Here is an 18,505-nt window from a genome sequence, read left to right as displayed (position 1 = left end):
GAGATTATATCTACCCCCAAGTCTACCTTTTCCCCAAGTTTAAATGCAATACTCACAAAATAAGTTGTCTTCCCCTCAAAAAGTCCTCTGACAATACATCTTCTGGAATATTAAATAATTGTAATGTTCTTTATCTGGGATTGCCTTAAAGATTGTTTAGAAGATTTCAAATGCTTCAGTGTTACTGCAAAATTGATCCTATTCAAGTCAAAGTCTAATAGAGTCACTCCTCTGCAAAAACAACTACATTGGCTTCTAATAACATCCAGAACTGAATTTAAGGTATTTTGTCTTTTAAATCGTATATGGTCTTAGTACTAATTATTTGACTTTATACTTAAAAGTTGAAATCTATAGTTTACTCCGCTTGATCTTTTCATTAGAATAAGATTATGTTTCCTTCTCCTACAGAATTTAGGTTAATGTTAGCAAAGAGACAGATTTACAACGATCTACCCCTTCCTTTTGGAATTCTTTATCGTTATTGTTTAGACAAGAACAAAATTATATGAAATTCCTCAAGCTTTTAAAAACTTGGAGCCCTTTTTACTAAGCTGCATAAGGTTCTATGTGCGCTCAACATGTGCCAAAATGAGCTTACCACCCGAATACCGTGTGCCTCTTGCAGTAATTTCATTTTTGGCGCGCATCCGCTGCATGCATCTGGAAAATATATTTTATTTTCGGATGTGCGTAGCGGACATGTGCCAAGTGTTATCTGGCATGCGTAGGTCGTTACTGCACAGATTCCTTATCGATAGATCTATGGCTTGCGGTAAGGTCAGACACCCAAAATGGACACGTGGCAATTTTGATGTCCATTTTCGGCAAAAATTTTAAAAAGGCATTTTTGGTATGCGCACTGAAAAATATTTCAGCGCGTGCCCCAAACCCACACCTACACTATCGCAAGCCATTTTTTTACCACAGCTTAGTAAAAGGACCCCTTGGTTATTTACCAAGTATTTGGGAGGCACTCTGAACTGTAAATCTTTCAAACCCTGATTATTTACCAAGGGGCCCTTGTACAAAGGTGTGTAAGAGCCTATGTGCATCTAGCTTGCTCCAGATCAGCATTTCCTCCTGGCTACCGCTTGCCCCCGGCAGTAATTCTGAATTTGGCGTGCGCTAAAATCATGTGGTAGAAAATATTTTCTATTTTTTTTACCACGTGGTGCTTACCCAGCCATAAATAGCAGTGGGTGCACGCTGCATGCCTACAGGCCCGGGTAGCGCATGAGACCTTACCGCTAAGTCAGTGGGTGGAGGTAAGGTCTCATGCCAAAAATGGACACGAGCTGGTTTTTATTTTGCCATATGTCCATATCTTGCCCCTTAAAAAAGGGCCCTTTTTCCAGGACATGGAAAAAATTGGCCGCTGCACACCCAAAAGATGCACTCACACTGCCGCAGGCCACTTTTTGCTGTGGCTTAGAAAAAGGGCCCCCAAATGTTTGTGAGGGCATTTTTGATTATTCCTGTCTTTGTTTAATTTTTAATATTTTAACAATCCATTGTCATGGTATGCCATCCAGAGTTTTATGGTCAGGGTAGTGTATAAATATTAATTGTTATGTTATTTGGTAATGCTACCCTGAATAGTTTTTGCTTTCTGTGCCACATACACTAGTATTTTATAAAGACAAGCAGGCACCTACTTGTTCTTTATAAAATAGCACGTATCATGGCACCCTTTAACATGCCACATCTTTTAAAATTCAAAATTTTTAGATTTTCAGATGAAAGCACAATTTTGGTTGACAGGTTCCTTTATTTTTTACATACTTGCACGTTTTCTAGATATTTCTTGTGGGTCAAGACAGATTAATCTAATAACTTTTTTTCCCCTTTCAGCTCCAGGGCTCCTTGAAGAGAAAGCTAGTGGTGGGTCTGTCACCCACCAGTGAAAGTCCCAGTTGTGTTGCTGATGGCTCTTCCCTGGATATCAAGAGGATGAGACTGAATAACAATCTTTCCACAGAACAAAGTGGACAGCATGCTAACAATCGACGAAACCAAGTGAGGGTTATTCCAATGGGACAAGAGCTTCATACAAAGGCCAGTGGCATAACAAATATTGTTCACAGTGGTGAAAATGACATCTTTAATATGACTTTAAAAGACATAAAAAAAGAACCAGGAGAAACCATGTCTTGCAGCAAACACTTGGATGGGCATATATCTCAAGAAAATCTGTTCTCTAATAGATATGATGATATGAATGAACATGTGATGGACCTAGAACTTCAGGAGTTGTTTAATGAACTTACTAGTATGTCAGAGTCACCAATGACTGACCTTGAACTACAGAATATGATAAATATCACCATAAAACAAGATGAGCCTTTCGGTGTGGACGTTGGACAACAAAATCAGAGAAACTCATCCAGATCATCTTTACTAATGGAAAAGACTGCAATAAAAACTGAATATTCACCTGGTTTAAGTCAGACCTCTGTTGGCTCACCACAGATGAGGCCTTCTTCTGCAGGGCCATCTTTTCCTATGTCTAATGCTGCAATGTCTACCTCTTCACCAGTAACGTCAGTGCCTCAAACTCAAGCCTCACTTCCAGTCTCTTCTGGTTCAAACTGTCCTCTTTCTGGTTGGCAGGAAATATCACATGCCGAACAGCTAAAGCAAATAGCAGCCAATCGCCTGCAGCATTCTATGATTCAGCAGCACCAACAGAATCAACCATCTAACTGGTCAACTTTGCCAACATCAGGGCCTTCATCCAAGTCATTTGGGCAGGAGAAAGTTCTAAGTCCTTCCTTTCGGCAGCAGCAGTTTGACCCTCAAAGTCCAACACTGTCAGGTTTCCCAGTAAATGGCAACCAGCCAAAAGGGATAAATAACTACCTCTATAAGCCTAACTCCAACCCACAGAACAATCACATTGATGTAATGATGCAGCAGAAGGCACATGATATGAACAGAGGTTTTATGAATAACACTTACACGCTACTAGAACAGCATCATAGTAACGCCAAGGCTTTATTTCATTTTAACTCAGAGCAAAAAAAACAGACATCTTCAGTTCTGAGCTCCCAAAATAAGCCTTCTATTCTGCACTATACACCACAACAACCACCACCTTCTGTGGCAAACCAACAGCAATACCCCCTACAACCTCTTCAGAGCCAGCCACTTCAGAGGCCTCCAAATTTGCCCTTACCATTGCAACAGAAGATGATGCTCCAAAAACTGCAACAAAATCAGCAGGTCTCAAGGTTGCAATACCCTGTTTCACAGCAGCAGCAGGTAAATCTAGCGCAACCTGATTCACTAAATGTTTGAGCCCAAATACTGTAGCTTTTTGATGATGTACTCTGTGTGTGCCGTTTACTTCTCTTCCTCAATGTGCATGTTCTGACAAATTCGGGGGGGGGGGGGGAGAGATTCCCTACAGCAAACCCTTATATTCACATTTCCCTGATTTGTCAGGTAAATAATTGTATGAGTGGGTGAAAACCACAAACCTATTAGCAGCCAAAATGAACTTTATTATTCTCTCAAATATTCAGCCAGTAGTTATCACTTCAGCAATTCATTTGATTGTAATAATAAAATCATATCCTGTAAAACACCAATTATCTGGATTATCCTCTGCAGGGGGTGGTCTGGATCATCATAAATCCAGATAATTGGAAATAAACTGTGGAATATTAAAATTGCTCACCAGAAGGATAGGGCACTTCGCGGGGGCTTCTTTCTGTCCACCTCCGGATGGTTCCTCATCCTTCTGGTGAGCAATTTTAATTTTTCAACTATCTGTGGGAAATGTGGGAGACTGGGGGGGTGATGCCGGTCCGGATAATTGGACATCCAGATGATCGGCGTTCGAATAATCAGCGTTCTACTGTATTAGTTTCTCATACTTACAAATACGTCTCAGACTGCCTGCATGTCACCACTCAGTAGCACAGCTCTCTGCTTTCAGAGATAAGGACCTTGGATCTCTGAGCTCCCCCAAAGCAAACTGCCTCATCTCAACTCAAGCTCAAGCTTTAATTGTAATAAGCTATTTCAGCTGAGCTTACTTCAATATACACACACGCACAGTGTATTGTAATGCTTGAGTGGTCTCTCAGCCCTGGGGGGCCAGCTGTTCTTCCCTCCTTCCTTCTGGATCTGACCACTCTTATATAGTATGTCCATAAATTAGTGTCTGTGTAATTTGCCAAATTATGTTTGGACAGTTTACATAAGGGTGCCGTTGCAAATAAGAAAGAATAAACAACCCCATATTATTTATTTATTTATTTGTTACATTTGTATCCCAGATTTTCCCACCTATTTCTAGGTTCAATGTGGCTTACATAGTACCGGAGAGGCGTTTGCTGACTCCGGTGTGAACAAATACAAAGTGATGTTGTGGTAAGATAAAATTCATGTGGCAGAGCCACATTAGGGAATCGTACAGCGGAAGAGTTGTGTTATGTCCATTCCGTACTTCAGTTTTGTTGTGTTGCAGAGATCAGGCATTTAAGTTGGATCGGTAGGGTATGCTTTTTTAAACAGGTTAGTTTTTAGTATTTTCCCGAAGTTTAGGTGGTCGTATGTCGTTTTCAAGGCTTTTTGCAATGCGTTCCACAGTTGTGTGCTTATGTAGGAAAAACTGGATGCGTAAGTTGATTTGTATTTAAGTTCTTTGCAGCTTGGGAGTGCAGATTCAGATATATTCGTGTTGATTCGGATGTGTTTCTAGTTGGTAGGTCGATCAAGTCTGTCATGTATCCCGGGGCTTCACCGTAGATAATTTTGTGAACCAGGGTGCAGATTTTGAAAGCAATGCGTTCTTTGATTGGGAGCCAGTGTAGTTTTTTCACGGAGGGGTTTTGCTCTTTTGTATCACGTTTTTCCAAATATAAGCTTAGCTGCCGTGTTTTGAGCTGGCTGAAGTTTCTTTAAGGTTTGTTGTTTGCATCCTGCATAGATTCCATTGCAGTAGTCGACGTGGCTTAGTACCATTGATTTTATCAGGTTGCGAAATGTTTCTCTCGGGAAGAATTGTTTCATGCATTTGAGTTTCCACATTGAGTGGAACATTTTCTTTGTTGTGGATTTCACTTGGCTCTCTAGTGTTAAGTTACGGTCCATTGTAACACCGAGGATTTTCAGGCTGTCTGAGATGGGGAGGGTGTAATCTGGGGTGTTGATACTTGTGAGGTTGTCCGCGTTGTGCTGGAATGAGAGGATGAGGCAATGTGTTTTTTCTTTATTGAGTTTTAGTTGAAATGCATTTGCCCATGAGTCCATGATGTTCAAGCTGAGCTTGATTTCGTTGGTGGTTTCTGTCAGTTTAGTTTTGTAAGGAATGTATATTGTGACTTCATCTGCATAGATGAAAGGGTTAAGGCCTTGGTTGGATAAGGACTTGGCTAGTGAGGTCATCATTAGGTTGAAGAGGATCGGTGATAGCGGTGATCCTTGTGGTACTCCACATTCTGCTTTCCATGGTGATGATATGTTTGATTTTGATTTTACTTGATATGCTCTTGTAGTTAAGAAACCCTTGATCCAGCTAAGTATATTTCCACCAATCCCGAAGTTGTCTACTAATCTTATTAGTATATTATGGTTTACCATGTCGAATGCAGTAGACAAGTCAGATTGGAGGAGAAGGATGTTATTGCCTATTGCTATTTCCTGCTTGAATTTGGCTAGGAGAGTGAGTAGTACTGTTTCTGTGCTGTGGAGTGGGCGAAATCCTGACTGTGATTCATGTAATATTGAGAATTTGTTTATATAATCTATAAGTTGTTTGATTACCATGCTGTCCATCAGTTTGACTACCAGCGGGATAGATGCTACTGTACGGTAGGTAGTGATTTCATTTGTATTTTTCTTGGTATTTTTTAGTATCCAGGTGAGTAGGATATTGCCATTTTCCTTTTGTTACGACCAAGCCACGAAAAGGTGCCCGAACTGACCAGATGACCACCGGAGGGAATTGGGAATGACCTCCCCTTACTCCCCCAGTGGTCACTAACCCCCGCCCAACCTTTAAATAATTCTTTAAAAATATTTTTTGCCAGCCTCAAATGTCATACTCAGGTCCATCGCAGCAGTATGCAGGTCCATGGAGCAGTTTTAGTGGGTGCAGTACACTTCAGACAGGCGGACCCAGGCCCATCCCCCCTACCTGTTACACTTGTGATGGTAAATGTGAGCCCTCCAAAACCCACCAGAAACCCACTGTACCCACATCTAGGTGCCCCCCTTCACTCATAAGGTCTATGGTAGTGGTGTACCGTTGTGGGTAGTGGGTTTTTGGGGGCTCAGCACACACGGTAAGGGAGCTATGCACCTGGGAGCAATTCCTGAAGTCCACTACAGTGTCCCCTAGGGTGCCCAGTTGGTGTCCTGGCATGTGAGGGGGACCAGTGCACTACGAATTCTGGCTCCTCCCACGACCAAAGGGCTTGCATTTGGTCGTTTCTGAGTTGGGCGTCCTTGGTTTCCATTATTGTCGAAAATCAGAAATGACCAAGTCTAAGAACGACCATCTCTAAGGTCGACCTAAATTTCCAGTTTTGGGCGTCCCCGGCCATATTATCGAAACGAAAGATGGACGTCCATCTTGTTTCGATAATACGGGTTTCCCCGCTCCTTCATGGGGACGTCCTGCGAGGACGTCCTCAGAAAAACTTAGGTGTCCCTTTCAGTTATGCCCCTCCTTGTCTTCACTTTATAGTATACTACAACAACAACAAAAAATTATTATTTTTTGTTTGTTTTTGGTACAGTACAAGTTAATAATGGTTAGGAAAAGTAAGCTTTTATAGCATGCAGTACACTTTTAAATATTTAGCTACAGTGAGTTGTAATGCCTTGTAACCAAACAGAAGCAACAGTGTTCAAACAATTACTGCAGGTTCTTTCATCCAGAACAGATAATTGTTTCACCAGTCTGGAAGCCATAAAAAGGATTTGAACATGGTTTTGGTGGCTAAAGCCTCAGTTAAATTAAACTGCAATGTTTTTAATTTCTGTCACAATTACTTTGTGTCAAATTGAAGACATCTCAGGTGGGATTTGCTAATTGGAAGTCATTAGCCTTCAGGAACAAGTAGGAGATGAGTTTTGATGCGTTAATGGATGGCATCTGTAATTTTGTTTGCAAATGCATGCTGGCTCATTTTTACATATGTAGATTTGGAGGTGCTACAGTGTCTGTCAAGCTCATTTTCAAAAGAGAAAGACGTCCAAAACGTGACATACGTCAGCATTTGAACGTTATCTCACAGGTACCCCAAATGACCAGATGACCATTGGAGGGACTCGGGGAGCGCCTCCTCTTACTCCCCCAAATCACAAAACATTTTTCCAAACAGCACTTTTAAAAGGAAAAAGACTTTTTTTTGTAGAAAATGACCTTTCCTGTTCTGATTTTGGACATTTTACAAAAAATGTCCAAATTCAGACTTAGATGTCATATCCTAAAATGCCCCTTGTGCATTTGACTTGCCCAAAGTCACAAGGAGCAGTAGTGGGAATTGAACCCATGATGCCAGGATCAAAGCCCACTAACCTTTAAGCCACTCCTCCTCTGTTTTGGACATCTTGCATTTGGACGTCTTTTGTTTGAAAATGGACCAAAACAAAGGACGTCCAAATCACAGGATGTCCATAGTATTTTCAAACACAAAAGATAGACGCCCATCTTTTTCAAAAATGACCTTCTTTCCTGTTTGGAATTTGGATGTCTTTGTAAAATGTCCAAATTGTGATTTAGACGTTTCTTTTGAAAATGCCCCTCTAAGTCACATTCATATATTGCTGTTTAGTGCTTTGAACTGTGAATGTTACATAAGTAAAATTTACTGTGATTTTTCAGAAAATAAAATATTATCTTACCTATATCTATCCCTTCATCTCCTATTTGGACAGGAAACTTACTGGAGAAGACCAAATCAATTATTGATTTGGAGGTAGTTATTAACCCCCCTGTTTACTAAGCCATGCTAGCGGCTGCCATGTGCTAATGCCGACGCAGCCCGTTCACTTTGAATGGGCTGTGCTGTGTCAACATTGCCGCATGGCTTAGTAACAGGAGGGTAAGGTATGGTAAAAACTGGCATTTTCACCAATAAAAAAACAGAAAGGAAACAGGAAAAAAACCCCTATGTAAAAATAATGTCCAAGCAGAAAGAAGTAGGGATGGGCAAACAGACTCCAGCAGCAAATGTAAGTCAAAGCAAGTTCTATTTATAAGCACCTCATGGTTTTACAGCACCATATATAGAATTTCCCCCTATGACTTAAGCCAGCCATTCCCAATCCAGTCTTTGTGGCACACCTAGTCCTATTGGGTTTTCAGGATGCCCACAATGAATATTCTTGAGTTAGATCTAAGGCAGTGCATGTTAATCTATCTCATGCATATTTCATTGCAGATATCCTGAAAACCCAATAGGACTAGGAGGGAATGGCTTGGGAATGACTGACTTAAGCACTTAAGAACAGCAGCAGCCAGTGTAACTTAAGAATGTAAGAGTTGCCCTACTAGGTCAGACCAAAGGTCTATCTAGCACAGAATCCTCTTTCCAATAGTGGCCAATCCAGGTCACAAGTACCTGGTAGAGTCTCAAAAAGTAGCAAGACTCCATGCTACTTATTCCCAGGGACAAGCAGTAGCTTTCCCCTAGTAACACAGAAGAGGCAGCGAACCCACAACAAGCCACGCTCTATTTGTGCAAAAGTCCTTTATCCTTGAAATTCAAGACTCAATACGGACCGTGTTTTGGCCACTAGGCCTGCATCAGGAATCTGAATATGTAAAACTAATAGCACACTTCTGTAAGTATTGTATAAAACAAAAAGCACTCTTCCTGAATTCTGACAAAACCACTGGACATTACCACCTATGTGTGTACATTCCAGTATTCTAAAATGCCATCCTAACTTATACTGCTCAGCTATATGCAGGAGCAGACTGTCCCTGGATCTGGCTCTCTCCCCTCATGTTTACCTCAAAAGTTGATTTCTTTGTACAGTGCCCTGGCTGTCTGCCACTGACCAGAACCTTCTCTCTGCAGCAGCCCATCCTTGTGGACACAGGAAGTTACATCAGAAAGGGGCGGGTTGTGGCAGAGAGAAGGTTCCAATCAGCAGCAAACAGCTGGGGCTCTGTACGGAGAAAGGGACTATTGAGGTAAACCAGGGGGGGAGGGGTGAAAGAGGGGGCGCACTGAACCTGGGGATGGAGAGGAGAGAGATGGACATGTGAGGAGGAGGAGGAACTGGCGCCCGCCAACTGCACTTGGCCCTCGGCCACTGCCCAGTTCCCCGAACGGTCAGTCCACTCCTGGCTATATGTATAGCAGCTGAATATCACCATTATACAGATAGCTCTCATAGAGCCAGCCCAATGATATGTGCCACCCTAGACAAATCATCAGCCATTTGCTCCACTTCCCCCACCCCTGCCCTTAGTCCAGTATCTACCCTTCCCTAATCTCCCTCTGTTTTCCAGTATCTGATCCCCCCCACAGGTGTCCAACATTTCTCTCTTGCCGTCCTCCAAGGTGTCCAGCATCTATCTCCTTTCTCCACCCTCCCATGTCCACACCTCCCACTGCCACTGCTGCCTCTGTCCCCACTACCAGAGCTAAGCCTACAGCACCAGACCTGCAGCATCTGCTCATGCACAGGCTTTAAGGTCAGCCATGACCTGCTCTCTCCAATACCTGCCAGAAGGGTCAAAATGTGCCCAGCCTTAATTGCATACATGAGCGGGTGCTGAAAACCATAGCAACGTAGAAGATACCAATAGGATAAGACCATTTGATTCAACCACTCTGCCCTTTTGTACTTCTCTACTGTGCTGGTACAGACCTTACTCAATCTCTTTATCCTCTCTCATGCCTGACCCTCTATGAAGGTTCTTTGCGTCTCTCCCATTCATGTAAGTGTTACATCTGAGGAGGTCTGGGTTGTGTCGAGGGGCTTGTATGTTACATCAGGAGCTCAGAGACTGATGGGGGGGGGTCAGGCTGTCATGTAGCGTGTTAATACAAAGCCAGGGCTCACACTATTGTCCCAGGCATGTAACGTGGTGGCCCTGCATGAACTGTGTGCCCTATGTACTAAATGCAGAGCAGATTCTGGGCATGCCCCCTGCAACTACTGTGCAGCCTTTGCACTTAATACACGTTCTTCTTTGCAGTAAGCACCAAAAAAATACCATGGTTTGGTAAAAGAGCCCCTAAATAAAATTCAGTAAAATAAATCATTGTTTGTTCCTCTCTACTCTAGCAGGACAAATGAGTACTTATAGACACACTTAATGCTGTGCTTTATGTTTTGAGTTTTACAAATCTACCCCTTCCAGACTAACCAAAAGCAAATCCCAGTTCTGACAGGATGCAACAATGTAATCTCCCCGATAAGCCTTTTTATGATGTGATAATTCCATTTTAAATTTCAGACACACAAATAAAGTTGACAAGCTTCAGAGCACTGTGTTTGTTTGTTTTTTCTCTGTCTGGCAGCAGATCTATCCTGGCCATAAAACTCTCTGCACATAGTTTTAGGCTCACGGAAGGCAGGGTCAGGGCTGAATGCATGGAAATTCAATATTGAACGCATGACCTTAAAAAAGTGAAGATGCCTCTCATAAATTCCAGTACATGTGCCCCGAGGAGTAGAGATTGTGAAATGCTCACTGCCTTTTGTTGCCTAATCCTAGAGTATCCCATACAGTTGGATAGGTTTGTGTTGCTGTAAGAGTATACTGTGACAGCAGAGGAGATGGACCGTTTAAGGTATCTGTTCATATGTTTTCTTCACCAGCATCAGGCAAGTAAGGAAGCCAGCAAAACGCATGAGAATCTTACCATGTTGTTTAATGGCAGTGTGAGGGCTGTGCTTTCTTTCATGGGAATGGGAAGGCCTGCCAAGTGGAGATGCCTAAGCCTTCCCCAGGGGCTGCTTCCTCACTCAAGAATGGAGGAGGTTACTGTGAGAAGTCAAAGCAGGCAGCTATAAAACCTCTGGAGCTGTGTTACAATGGGTGTCAGTATGAAGAGAAGAGGCGGCTTCAACCTGGTGTTCTCATGGTACATTTAAAAGCCCTGCTGGATAGAGCGAAAGCAATTAAAAGCTGCCAGTGTATAACACAAGAAGAGATGAAGTTTTCAAAACAAAGCTAAACGGGCCACTGATACACTCGGAAGACTCCGCTCTCAGCACTGCATTTTTTTCCAGTCAGAGATCGTGGAATTTAACCTTCCGAAGTTCTGGCTCCAAACCAAATACTATTGCCAAGCTAAAGGAGTAGCGCCCCTAGTTGAGCTAATAGCAAATTAATTTTATTTATTAGGATTTATTTACCCTTTTTCGAAAGGTTATCAATAGAAATCAAACAAAATAAAACATGGAAAAGAAAATAAGATGATACCTTTTTTTATTGGACATAACTTAATACATTTCTTGATTAGCTTTCGAAGGTTGCCCTTCTTCGTCAGATCGGAAATAAGCAAATGTGGTAGATAACAGTATATTTATAAGTGAAACATCCAAGCATTTTTTGAAAGAATTCACTCAAGGCAGTGTACAGTAAGAATAAATCAAACATGAGCATTAGACAATTACAGCAGTAAAAAATTCAAAATAAATACAAAGTATGGCGTGGAGGGGCATAATCGGCAGTGACAACCAAGTTTTGCTGAGGACATCCTCGCAAATGTCCCGATGAAGGGGCGGAGAAACCCATATTATCGAAACAAGATGGACGTCCATCTTTCGTTTCGATAATACGGTTGGGGACGCCCAAATCATGAAATTTAGGTCGTCCTTAGAGATGGTCGTCCCTAGACTTGATCGTTTCTGATTTTCAGCGATAATGGAAACCAAGGACGCCCATCTCAGAAACGACCAAATGCAAGCCCTTTGGTCATGGGAGGAGCCAGCATTCATTGTGCACTGGTCCCCCTGACATGCCAGGATACCAACCGGGCACCCTAGGGGGCACTGCAGTTTACTTCATAAATTGCTTCCAGGTACATAGCTCCCTTACCTTGTGTGCTGAGCCCCCCAAAACCCACTACCCACAACTGTACAGTGTACACCACTACCATAGCCCTTACGGGTGAAGGGGAGCACCTAGATGTGGGTACAGTGGGTTTCTGGTGGGTTTTGGAGGGCTCACATTTACCACCACAAGTGTAACAAGTAGGGGGGGATGGCGTTGGGTCCGCCTGTCTGAAGTGCTCTGCAGCCACTAAAACTGCTCCAGGGACCTGCATACTGCTGTGATGGACCCGAGTATGACATTTGAGGCTGGCATAGAGACGGGCACAAAATATTTTTGAAAGATTTTTTTTGAGGGTGGGAGGGGGTTAGTGACCACTGGGGGAGTAAGGAGAGGTCATCCCCGATTCTCTCCGGTACTCATCTGGTCAGTTCGGGCACCTTTTTGTGCCTTGGTCGTAAGAAAAACAGGACCAGGTAAAGTCGTCCAAGTGCTCGTCAGGGACGCCCTTTTTTTTCCATTATGGGTCGAGGACGTCCATGTGTTAGGCACGTCCAAGTCCCGCCTTCGCTACGCCTCCGACATGCCCCCATGAACTTTGGTCGTCCCTGCGACGGAAAGCAGTTGGGGATGTCCAAAATTGGCTTTCGATTATACCGATTTGGTTTGTTTGGGATTTATGATAGATTGAGCCCTGAGCAGCAACTCATTAGGGGAGTGACTGGAGGACACTGGAGGAGATCAGAGGAAATAAAATGGAAGTTCAAGGAGAAAAGATTGTCCTTGGTTGCCTAAGGTCTGAGTTACCTGTAGCCCCCTGCCAGGTGACCCATTGCAATAAAGGGGGGTCCTGTAGTGCCAAACCCAGTGGATCAGATTCACAGACAGTAAGCTGTCACATTGCATCAGCCATTGGAGGAGCCAGAAACTTGGCGGATTGGGGAGTCCAGTCGTAACTGTGGCTCGGGTGGAATGCAGTCAACCCGTGGCTGAGGTGAGACTTTTGGGGTAGAAGCCCGAAAGGATAAGACAGTTATAAGGAGTCTAGCCCCTGATGGTATTGAAGTACTTTGGGAGAGTGAAATCTGCTCTGGGATCCAATTAGGCCACAGGATAGGCATAAGGGTTTTGCACATGTGTTAACCCAGAAAAACTATTGCTTGTGATCATCTTGAAAAGCAATTATGAGTTCAAACCTGGACAGTATTAAGATCAATGCAGTGAAAATCATCAGTTAGCCTGTTAATAAATGTTCCAGTTATTCTTAAACCTTTGAGTGTCATGTGGTTCCTGAATGGATGAGTTGACAGGACCTGGACCGAAGTGAAGACCAGTGTCTTGAGCCCCACCTAACCTGGGATAGTAGACCTGGGTTACATATGCAGGTACTTTCTCTGTCCCTAGTGGGCTCACAATCTAAGTTCTTGTACCTGGGGCAATTGAGGGTTAGGTGACTTGCTGAGGATCACAAGGAGCCACAGTGGGAACTGAACCCTGTTCCCTAGGTTCTCAGCCCAATGTGCTAGCCATTAGGTTATTCTTCCACTCCGTTTACACACCAAAAGAATCTGAATTCACTAACTTGTAGGCACAATACAGATAACACACTTTTGGGGAGTTATTGGGGTACCTGACACTTAGTACAAATTCTGAAATAATGAGTCCCAAACGAGACTAACATTAGTGAGTGACGTGTCAGTAGCAAGTGTGTTCCCCTTATCCTTAGATCCAAGCCCAAATAATAGAAAGAACCAACTTCACAACCAAGTATTATAAAAATAGAACAATTATTTTTATTTACAAGAGTAGCAAAGAAGGCAAGAATAAAGACACAGGAAGTCTTGTTACGCCAACAGCTGCCTTAGAGTAAACATACATAGATCCCTAGATGCAGTTCTACTCCAGTCAGGCTAATCTTTCCCCACAGAGCAATAACATGACGGTAGATGGCACATATACAACCTGATACAGATCTCTAGATGGCAGTGTGTTCTTCAGATGGTCAGTCTGGTACGACACAGGCTTGCTCCTTGGATGGGATGTTGATACCACGGCCCCTGTCTTTGATAAGGCCCCGTATTTATAGAGGAATCACGGACTGCAGCTGTACTGATGAGGTTTTGCCAGCCACAGCGTCTCTCTGGCTGCAAGGGTAATTCCAAGAGTCCTTGGCTGTTCTGGCCAAGATGTTGATTTAAAATAGCAACCTTGTTATTCTAGTACACTGAGAATCTTATCAGCAGTCTTCATCTGTATGGAAAGTCTGGGTCTGCATGTGAAAGTCAGGTCATTGATGCTAGATAGTGCCATGTATTATATTCCCATAGTGCTTCATAGTGCTGGTTTTGCTCCTACAAACACCTTTCCAATCTAAGCTTAACAAAAGTTACAAAGTAAGGTATCATTTGTCACACTCACCGAACAAAGTCCATCGTCAGGCACAGTGCATTCGGCGCATGTGGCTGCAGCATCATTGACCCAGAAGGAAGTGGCATTGTGAGCTCGTGCCCGCGTTTTCCCAGGCTGCAGCGCTTGGCGCACATAGCTTTTTCTTCATGGGGGTGGATCTTCCCCATTGACATCAGACGCCTTCAACCTTTAAGGGGGAGCCAGTCCGGGTCTCTTTGCCTCAGCTACTACTTAGTTGGACGCTCCAGGTGCATTACTTAGTTGTTCCAGTCTAAGCTTTGTCGTTCTTCTACTAGTTGCCTGCCTGAATCTTGAGCCTAATTATGACTCTTTTGTCTGCTTTCTGTCTGTACCTCTAGTTTGACCCTGACACTGCCTTTTACCAGTAGTCTGTCTGTACTTCTAGCCTGAATCTGACTCTGCCTTATACCTGCAGTCTGTCTGTACCTTTAAGCCTGAGTCTGACACTGCCTTCTGCCAGCTGCCTCTCTGTACCTCTAATCTGCTCCTGACGCTGTCTTCTGCAAGCTGCCTATCTGTGAATCTGACGCTGTCTTCTGCCAACTGCCTGTCTGTACCTCCAAGCCTGAACTGACACAGTCTTTGCTACTATCTGCCCGTTCTTCTGAGCCTGAACCTGACACTGTCCTCAGCTAGCTACCTGCCTGTGCCTTTAAGTCTGAACCTGAAGCTGCCTTCTGTCAGCCGCCTGTCTGTTCCCTGAAGCTGTGTGTTGCCAGCTACCTATCTTTACCTTGAAGCCTGAAACTGACACTGCCAGACGCCTGTCTGAACCTTCGAGCCTGAATTGACGCTGCCTTCAGCTTACCATCTGCCTGGACCTGTTGAGTCGGAACCTGACGCTGTCTGCTAGCTGCCTGCTGTACCCTTGAGCCTGATCCTGATGCTGCCTTCTAGGAGCAGCCTGTCTGAATCCTTGAGTATGAACCTTTGAGCCTGAATTTGACGTTGCCCCTTGTCTGGACCTGCAGTCTGCTCTCTTCTCTTGCCCAAGACCCTCCTTAAGTCCTGTCAGCCGCCAGCACCTAGGGGCTCAACCCCTGGGAAACGGAGGTCTTCGCAGGTGAAGCACTGGGCTTACGGACTGCTGACCCTGGAACAGAACTCAACCCTTTTGGGCAAGACCATCTGGTCCCGGAACAGCACAAGGGCTCACTACTTGGATAACCACTGTATCTACGTACGGTGGTGACATAATTGATGGCTTCCTGCATTACAGATTGGTTTAATGCAATATTCAGCACTTAACCACCTGAAACTGGATAAAGATAGGACTGAGTTTTAAGTGAATCAATTTTCCCGGTTAACCTAGGCGGTTAGGTGCTGAATATTGTCAATTAGGGGGGAATTTATCAAGGGGCATTATGGTCTTACCACACCTTAATGCGCATTAAAGGAATTAGCGCACACAAAATGCTAAAAGCCCATAGATACAGAATGGGCTTTTAGCATTTAGGGCTAGATTCTATATATGGTGACTAAAATCTAGGTGCGTCCAATTTACGTACCTAGCAGCATTCTATAAGCCACGTCAACATTCAGACACAAATTACAAAATAGCGCTTAGGCCGGGTGGATGTGCCTAGATTTAGGTACAGCCATTTATACCAGTGAAAAGCTGGTGTAAATGCCTACGCCTAAATCTAAGCACTCTCCCTGGAATTCTATAACCATGTGCACAGATTTGATTGATTGGCCTGACACGCCCATACTCCCCAATTACCACCCCTCCTTTTTTTGGCTATGCACACTGGAATGTTTGCATGCCTTTTTTAGAATGTGCCTAAAAGATGCACGTATAATTTCCAGTTATCAAGGTTACATTTATTTGATTGATCACCTAAGGCCATCAAAGCGATTTACATATAATAAAAATTCAAACATACAGCATAAGGTATTGTATTTCAAAAGTTACAATATAAGCAAAATACATCAGACACATACATAAAAGTAAAATATTAACACAGGCAAACATAATTCAGCAAATGCAAGCAAACACAAACAAACCCTAGCAAACCAGCAGTATCTCACATTATCCTATGGCCAAGGCAGATCAACAATTAGAGAACCAAAATTTAGTTAGGGAAAGCCAACTGGAAGAGGTGGGTTTTAAGCAAAGCCTTAAATGAAGGGAGCAAGATTTCTGTACGTAAGAGTATGGGTAGATGGTGTTCCAGAGTGTTGGTCCCACCACACTGAACGTCACCTTCCGAAATGTAGAAAATGGTATGGTGCAGAACGAAGGAGCAAACAGTAGTGATTGTTGACTAGAGCGGAGAGGCCGTCCAGACACATAAGGCTGCAAACTAGGCGACAAGAAAGCAGGCAGCTTTGTATGAAAAATCTTGAACACCAGAAGCAATATTTTATAAGTATTGCGATGTTCCACTGGTAACCAGTGTTCAGTTTTCAGTAAGGGAATCACATGGTCATATTTTGTAGTATGAAAAAGTAGCTTTACAGTGACATTCTGCATCAGTTGCAATCACCTAGTCTCTCTTACCTATGCCCCTAAAAAGAACATTACATTAATCCAGTCATTGCATGACTAAGGCATGAATTACAACACACAAAGCCTTTTTATCAAACAGATGCTGCATAGAGCATATCTGATGTAACCTAAAAAAAACATGCTTTGACCACTTCAGAAATATGAATCCTAAAAGAAAGGGTAGAATCCATCAGCACACCCAGGACTCCAACTGTGTCACTAGGCTGTAAAGATGTATCACCAAAATTCAAAGTGAGCGATGGAGATGGTGATGAAATTTTATGAAATATTTGGAACCGTGTTTTTTGTAAATTAAGTACAAATTTATTCCGTTCAAGCCAGGACTCGATCTGTTTAAGCTTACTCACAACGTCCATCATGGAATGATCTTCAGGCATGTCCAAAGACACGAGAATCGTACATCATCAGCCTACAGATAAGGTATAAATCCCAATTTTTGTATCAGGAATGCCAAAGGTGCCAAAAAGATATTGAGTAAAACAGGTGCAAGGAGAGAACCTTGTGGCACCCCACAGGGCAGCTTAAAAGAAGCAGATAGTTCATCTTGCCAGAGAACCTTGTAGGACCGATCCGAGAGACATGAGTGGAGCCATTGTAGATATGCCTGTTTCTGCCAGATGAGATAAAAGCAGTGAGTGATATACCATATCAAACGAAGCAGTCAAGTCAGGTGAAAGCAAAAAAATTGATTTATTATTGGCCAATGTCAGTTGAATGTCTGAGAGCATGCCTAGCAGAGCTGTTTCAGTGTTGACGAAAACCTGTGTGATTAGAATGTAACGCATCATGCGTCTCTAGAAACTTCTTCAGATAAGTCACTACCACTTGCTCTGTAACCTTGCTAAATAGTCTTGATAATTGGTGCTTTCGGCCAATTATCAACACTAATAAGCTCGTTACCTACATCCTCCCTGTTTCAGATAGCCTGAAAATTCTCGGAGTTACAATTGACCGAAATCTCACACTAGAAAGCCATGCGAAAAATACAGCAAAGAAAATGTTCCATTCAATGTGGAAACTCAAAAGAGTAAAACCTTTCTTCCCAAGGGAAATATTCCGCAGCCTGGTACAATCAATGGTGCTAAGCCACCTACATTACTGCAATGTCATCTATGCCGGATGCAAAGAACAAATCATAAAGAAACGTCAAACTGCCCAAAACACAGCAGCCAGACTCATATTTGGAAAAACGAAATACGAAAGCGCCAAACCCCTAAGAGAAAAACTACACTGGCTCCCACTTAAAGAACGTATTGCGTTCAAAATTTGCACCCTGGTTCATAAAATCATTCATGGCGAGGCCCCGTTCTACATGTCAGACCTTATAGATTTACCAACCAGGAACACAAAAAGGTCAGCACGCACATTCCTGAATCTCCACTACCCCAGCTACAAATAACTAAAATATAAATCAACATATGCATCCAGCTTCTCCTACATAGGCACGCAACTATGGAATGCACTACCAAACGTCAAAAAAAACAATGCACGACCTAACAGACTTCCGAAAATCACTAAAAACCAACCTGTTCAAAAAGGCCTACCACAATGATCCATCCTAAATACCAGACAATGAAACTTAT

The 18,505-nt window shown here is 43.1% G+C and overlaps 1 protein-coding gene across 2 annotated transcripts in view; it reads left to right on the top strand.

Annotated features, from left to right (window-relative positions):
- The window catches only part of MAML2 (mastermind like transcriptional coactivator 2), a 255,432-nt gene that overhangs the window by 156,938 nt on the left and 79,989 nt on the right, over positions 1 to 18,505 (top strand). For both annotated transcript variants that reach the window (XM_030200223.1, XM_030200222.1), the window contains exon 2: positions 1,855 to 3,264. In XM_030200223.1, coding sequence (XP_030056083.1) covers positions 1,855 to 3,264 — 1,410 coding nt within the window. The remainder of the gene's footprint in view (positions 1 to 1,854; positions 3,265 to 18,505) is intronic.

The sequence above is a fragment of the Microcaecilia unicolor genome, chromosome 4 (assembly GCF_901765095.1).
Source record: "Microcaecilia unicolor chromosome 4, aMicUni1.1, whole genome shotgun sequence".
NCBI classification, from domain to species: Eukaryota; Metazoa; Chordata; class Amphibia; order Gymnophiona; family Siphonopidae; genus Microcaecilia; species Microcaecilia unicolor.
Note: the sequence above shows the minus strand (reverse complement) of the source record. Positions and strands in the feature narration are given on the sequence as shown.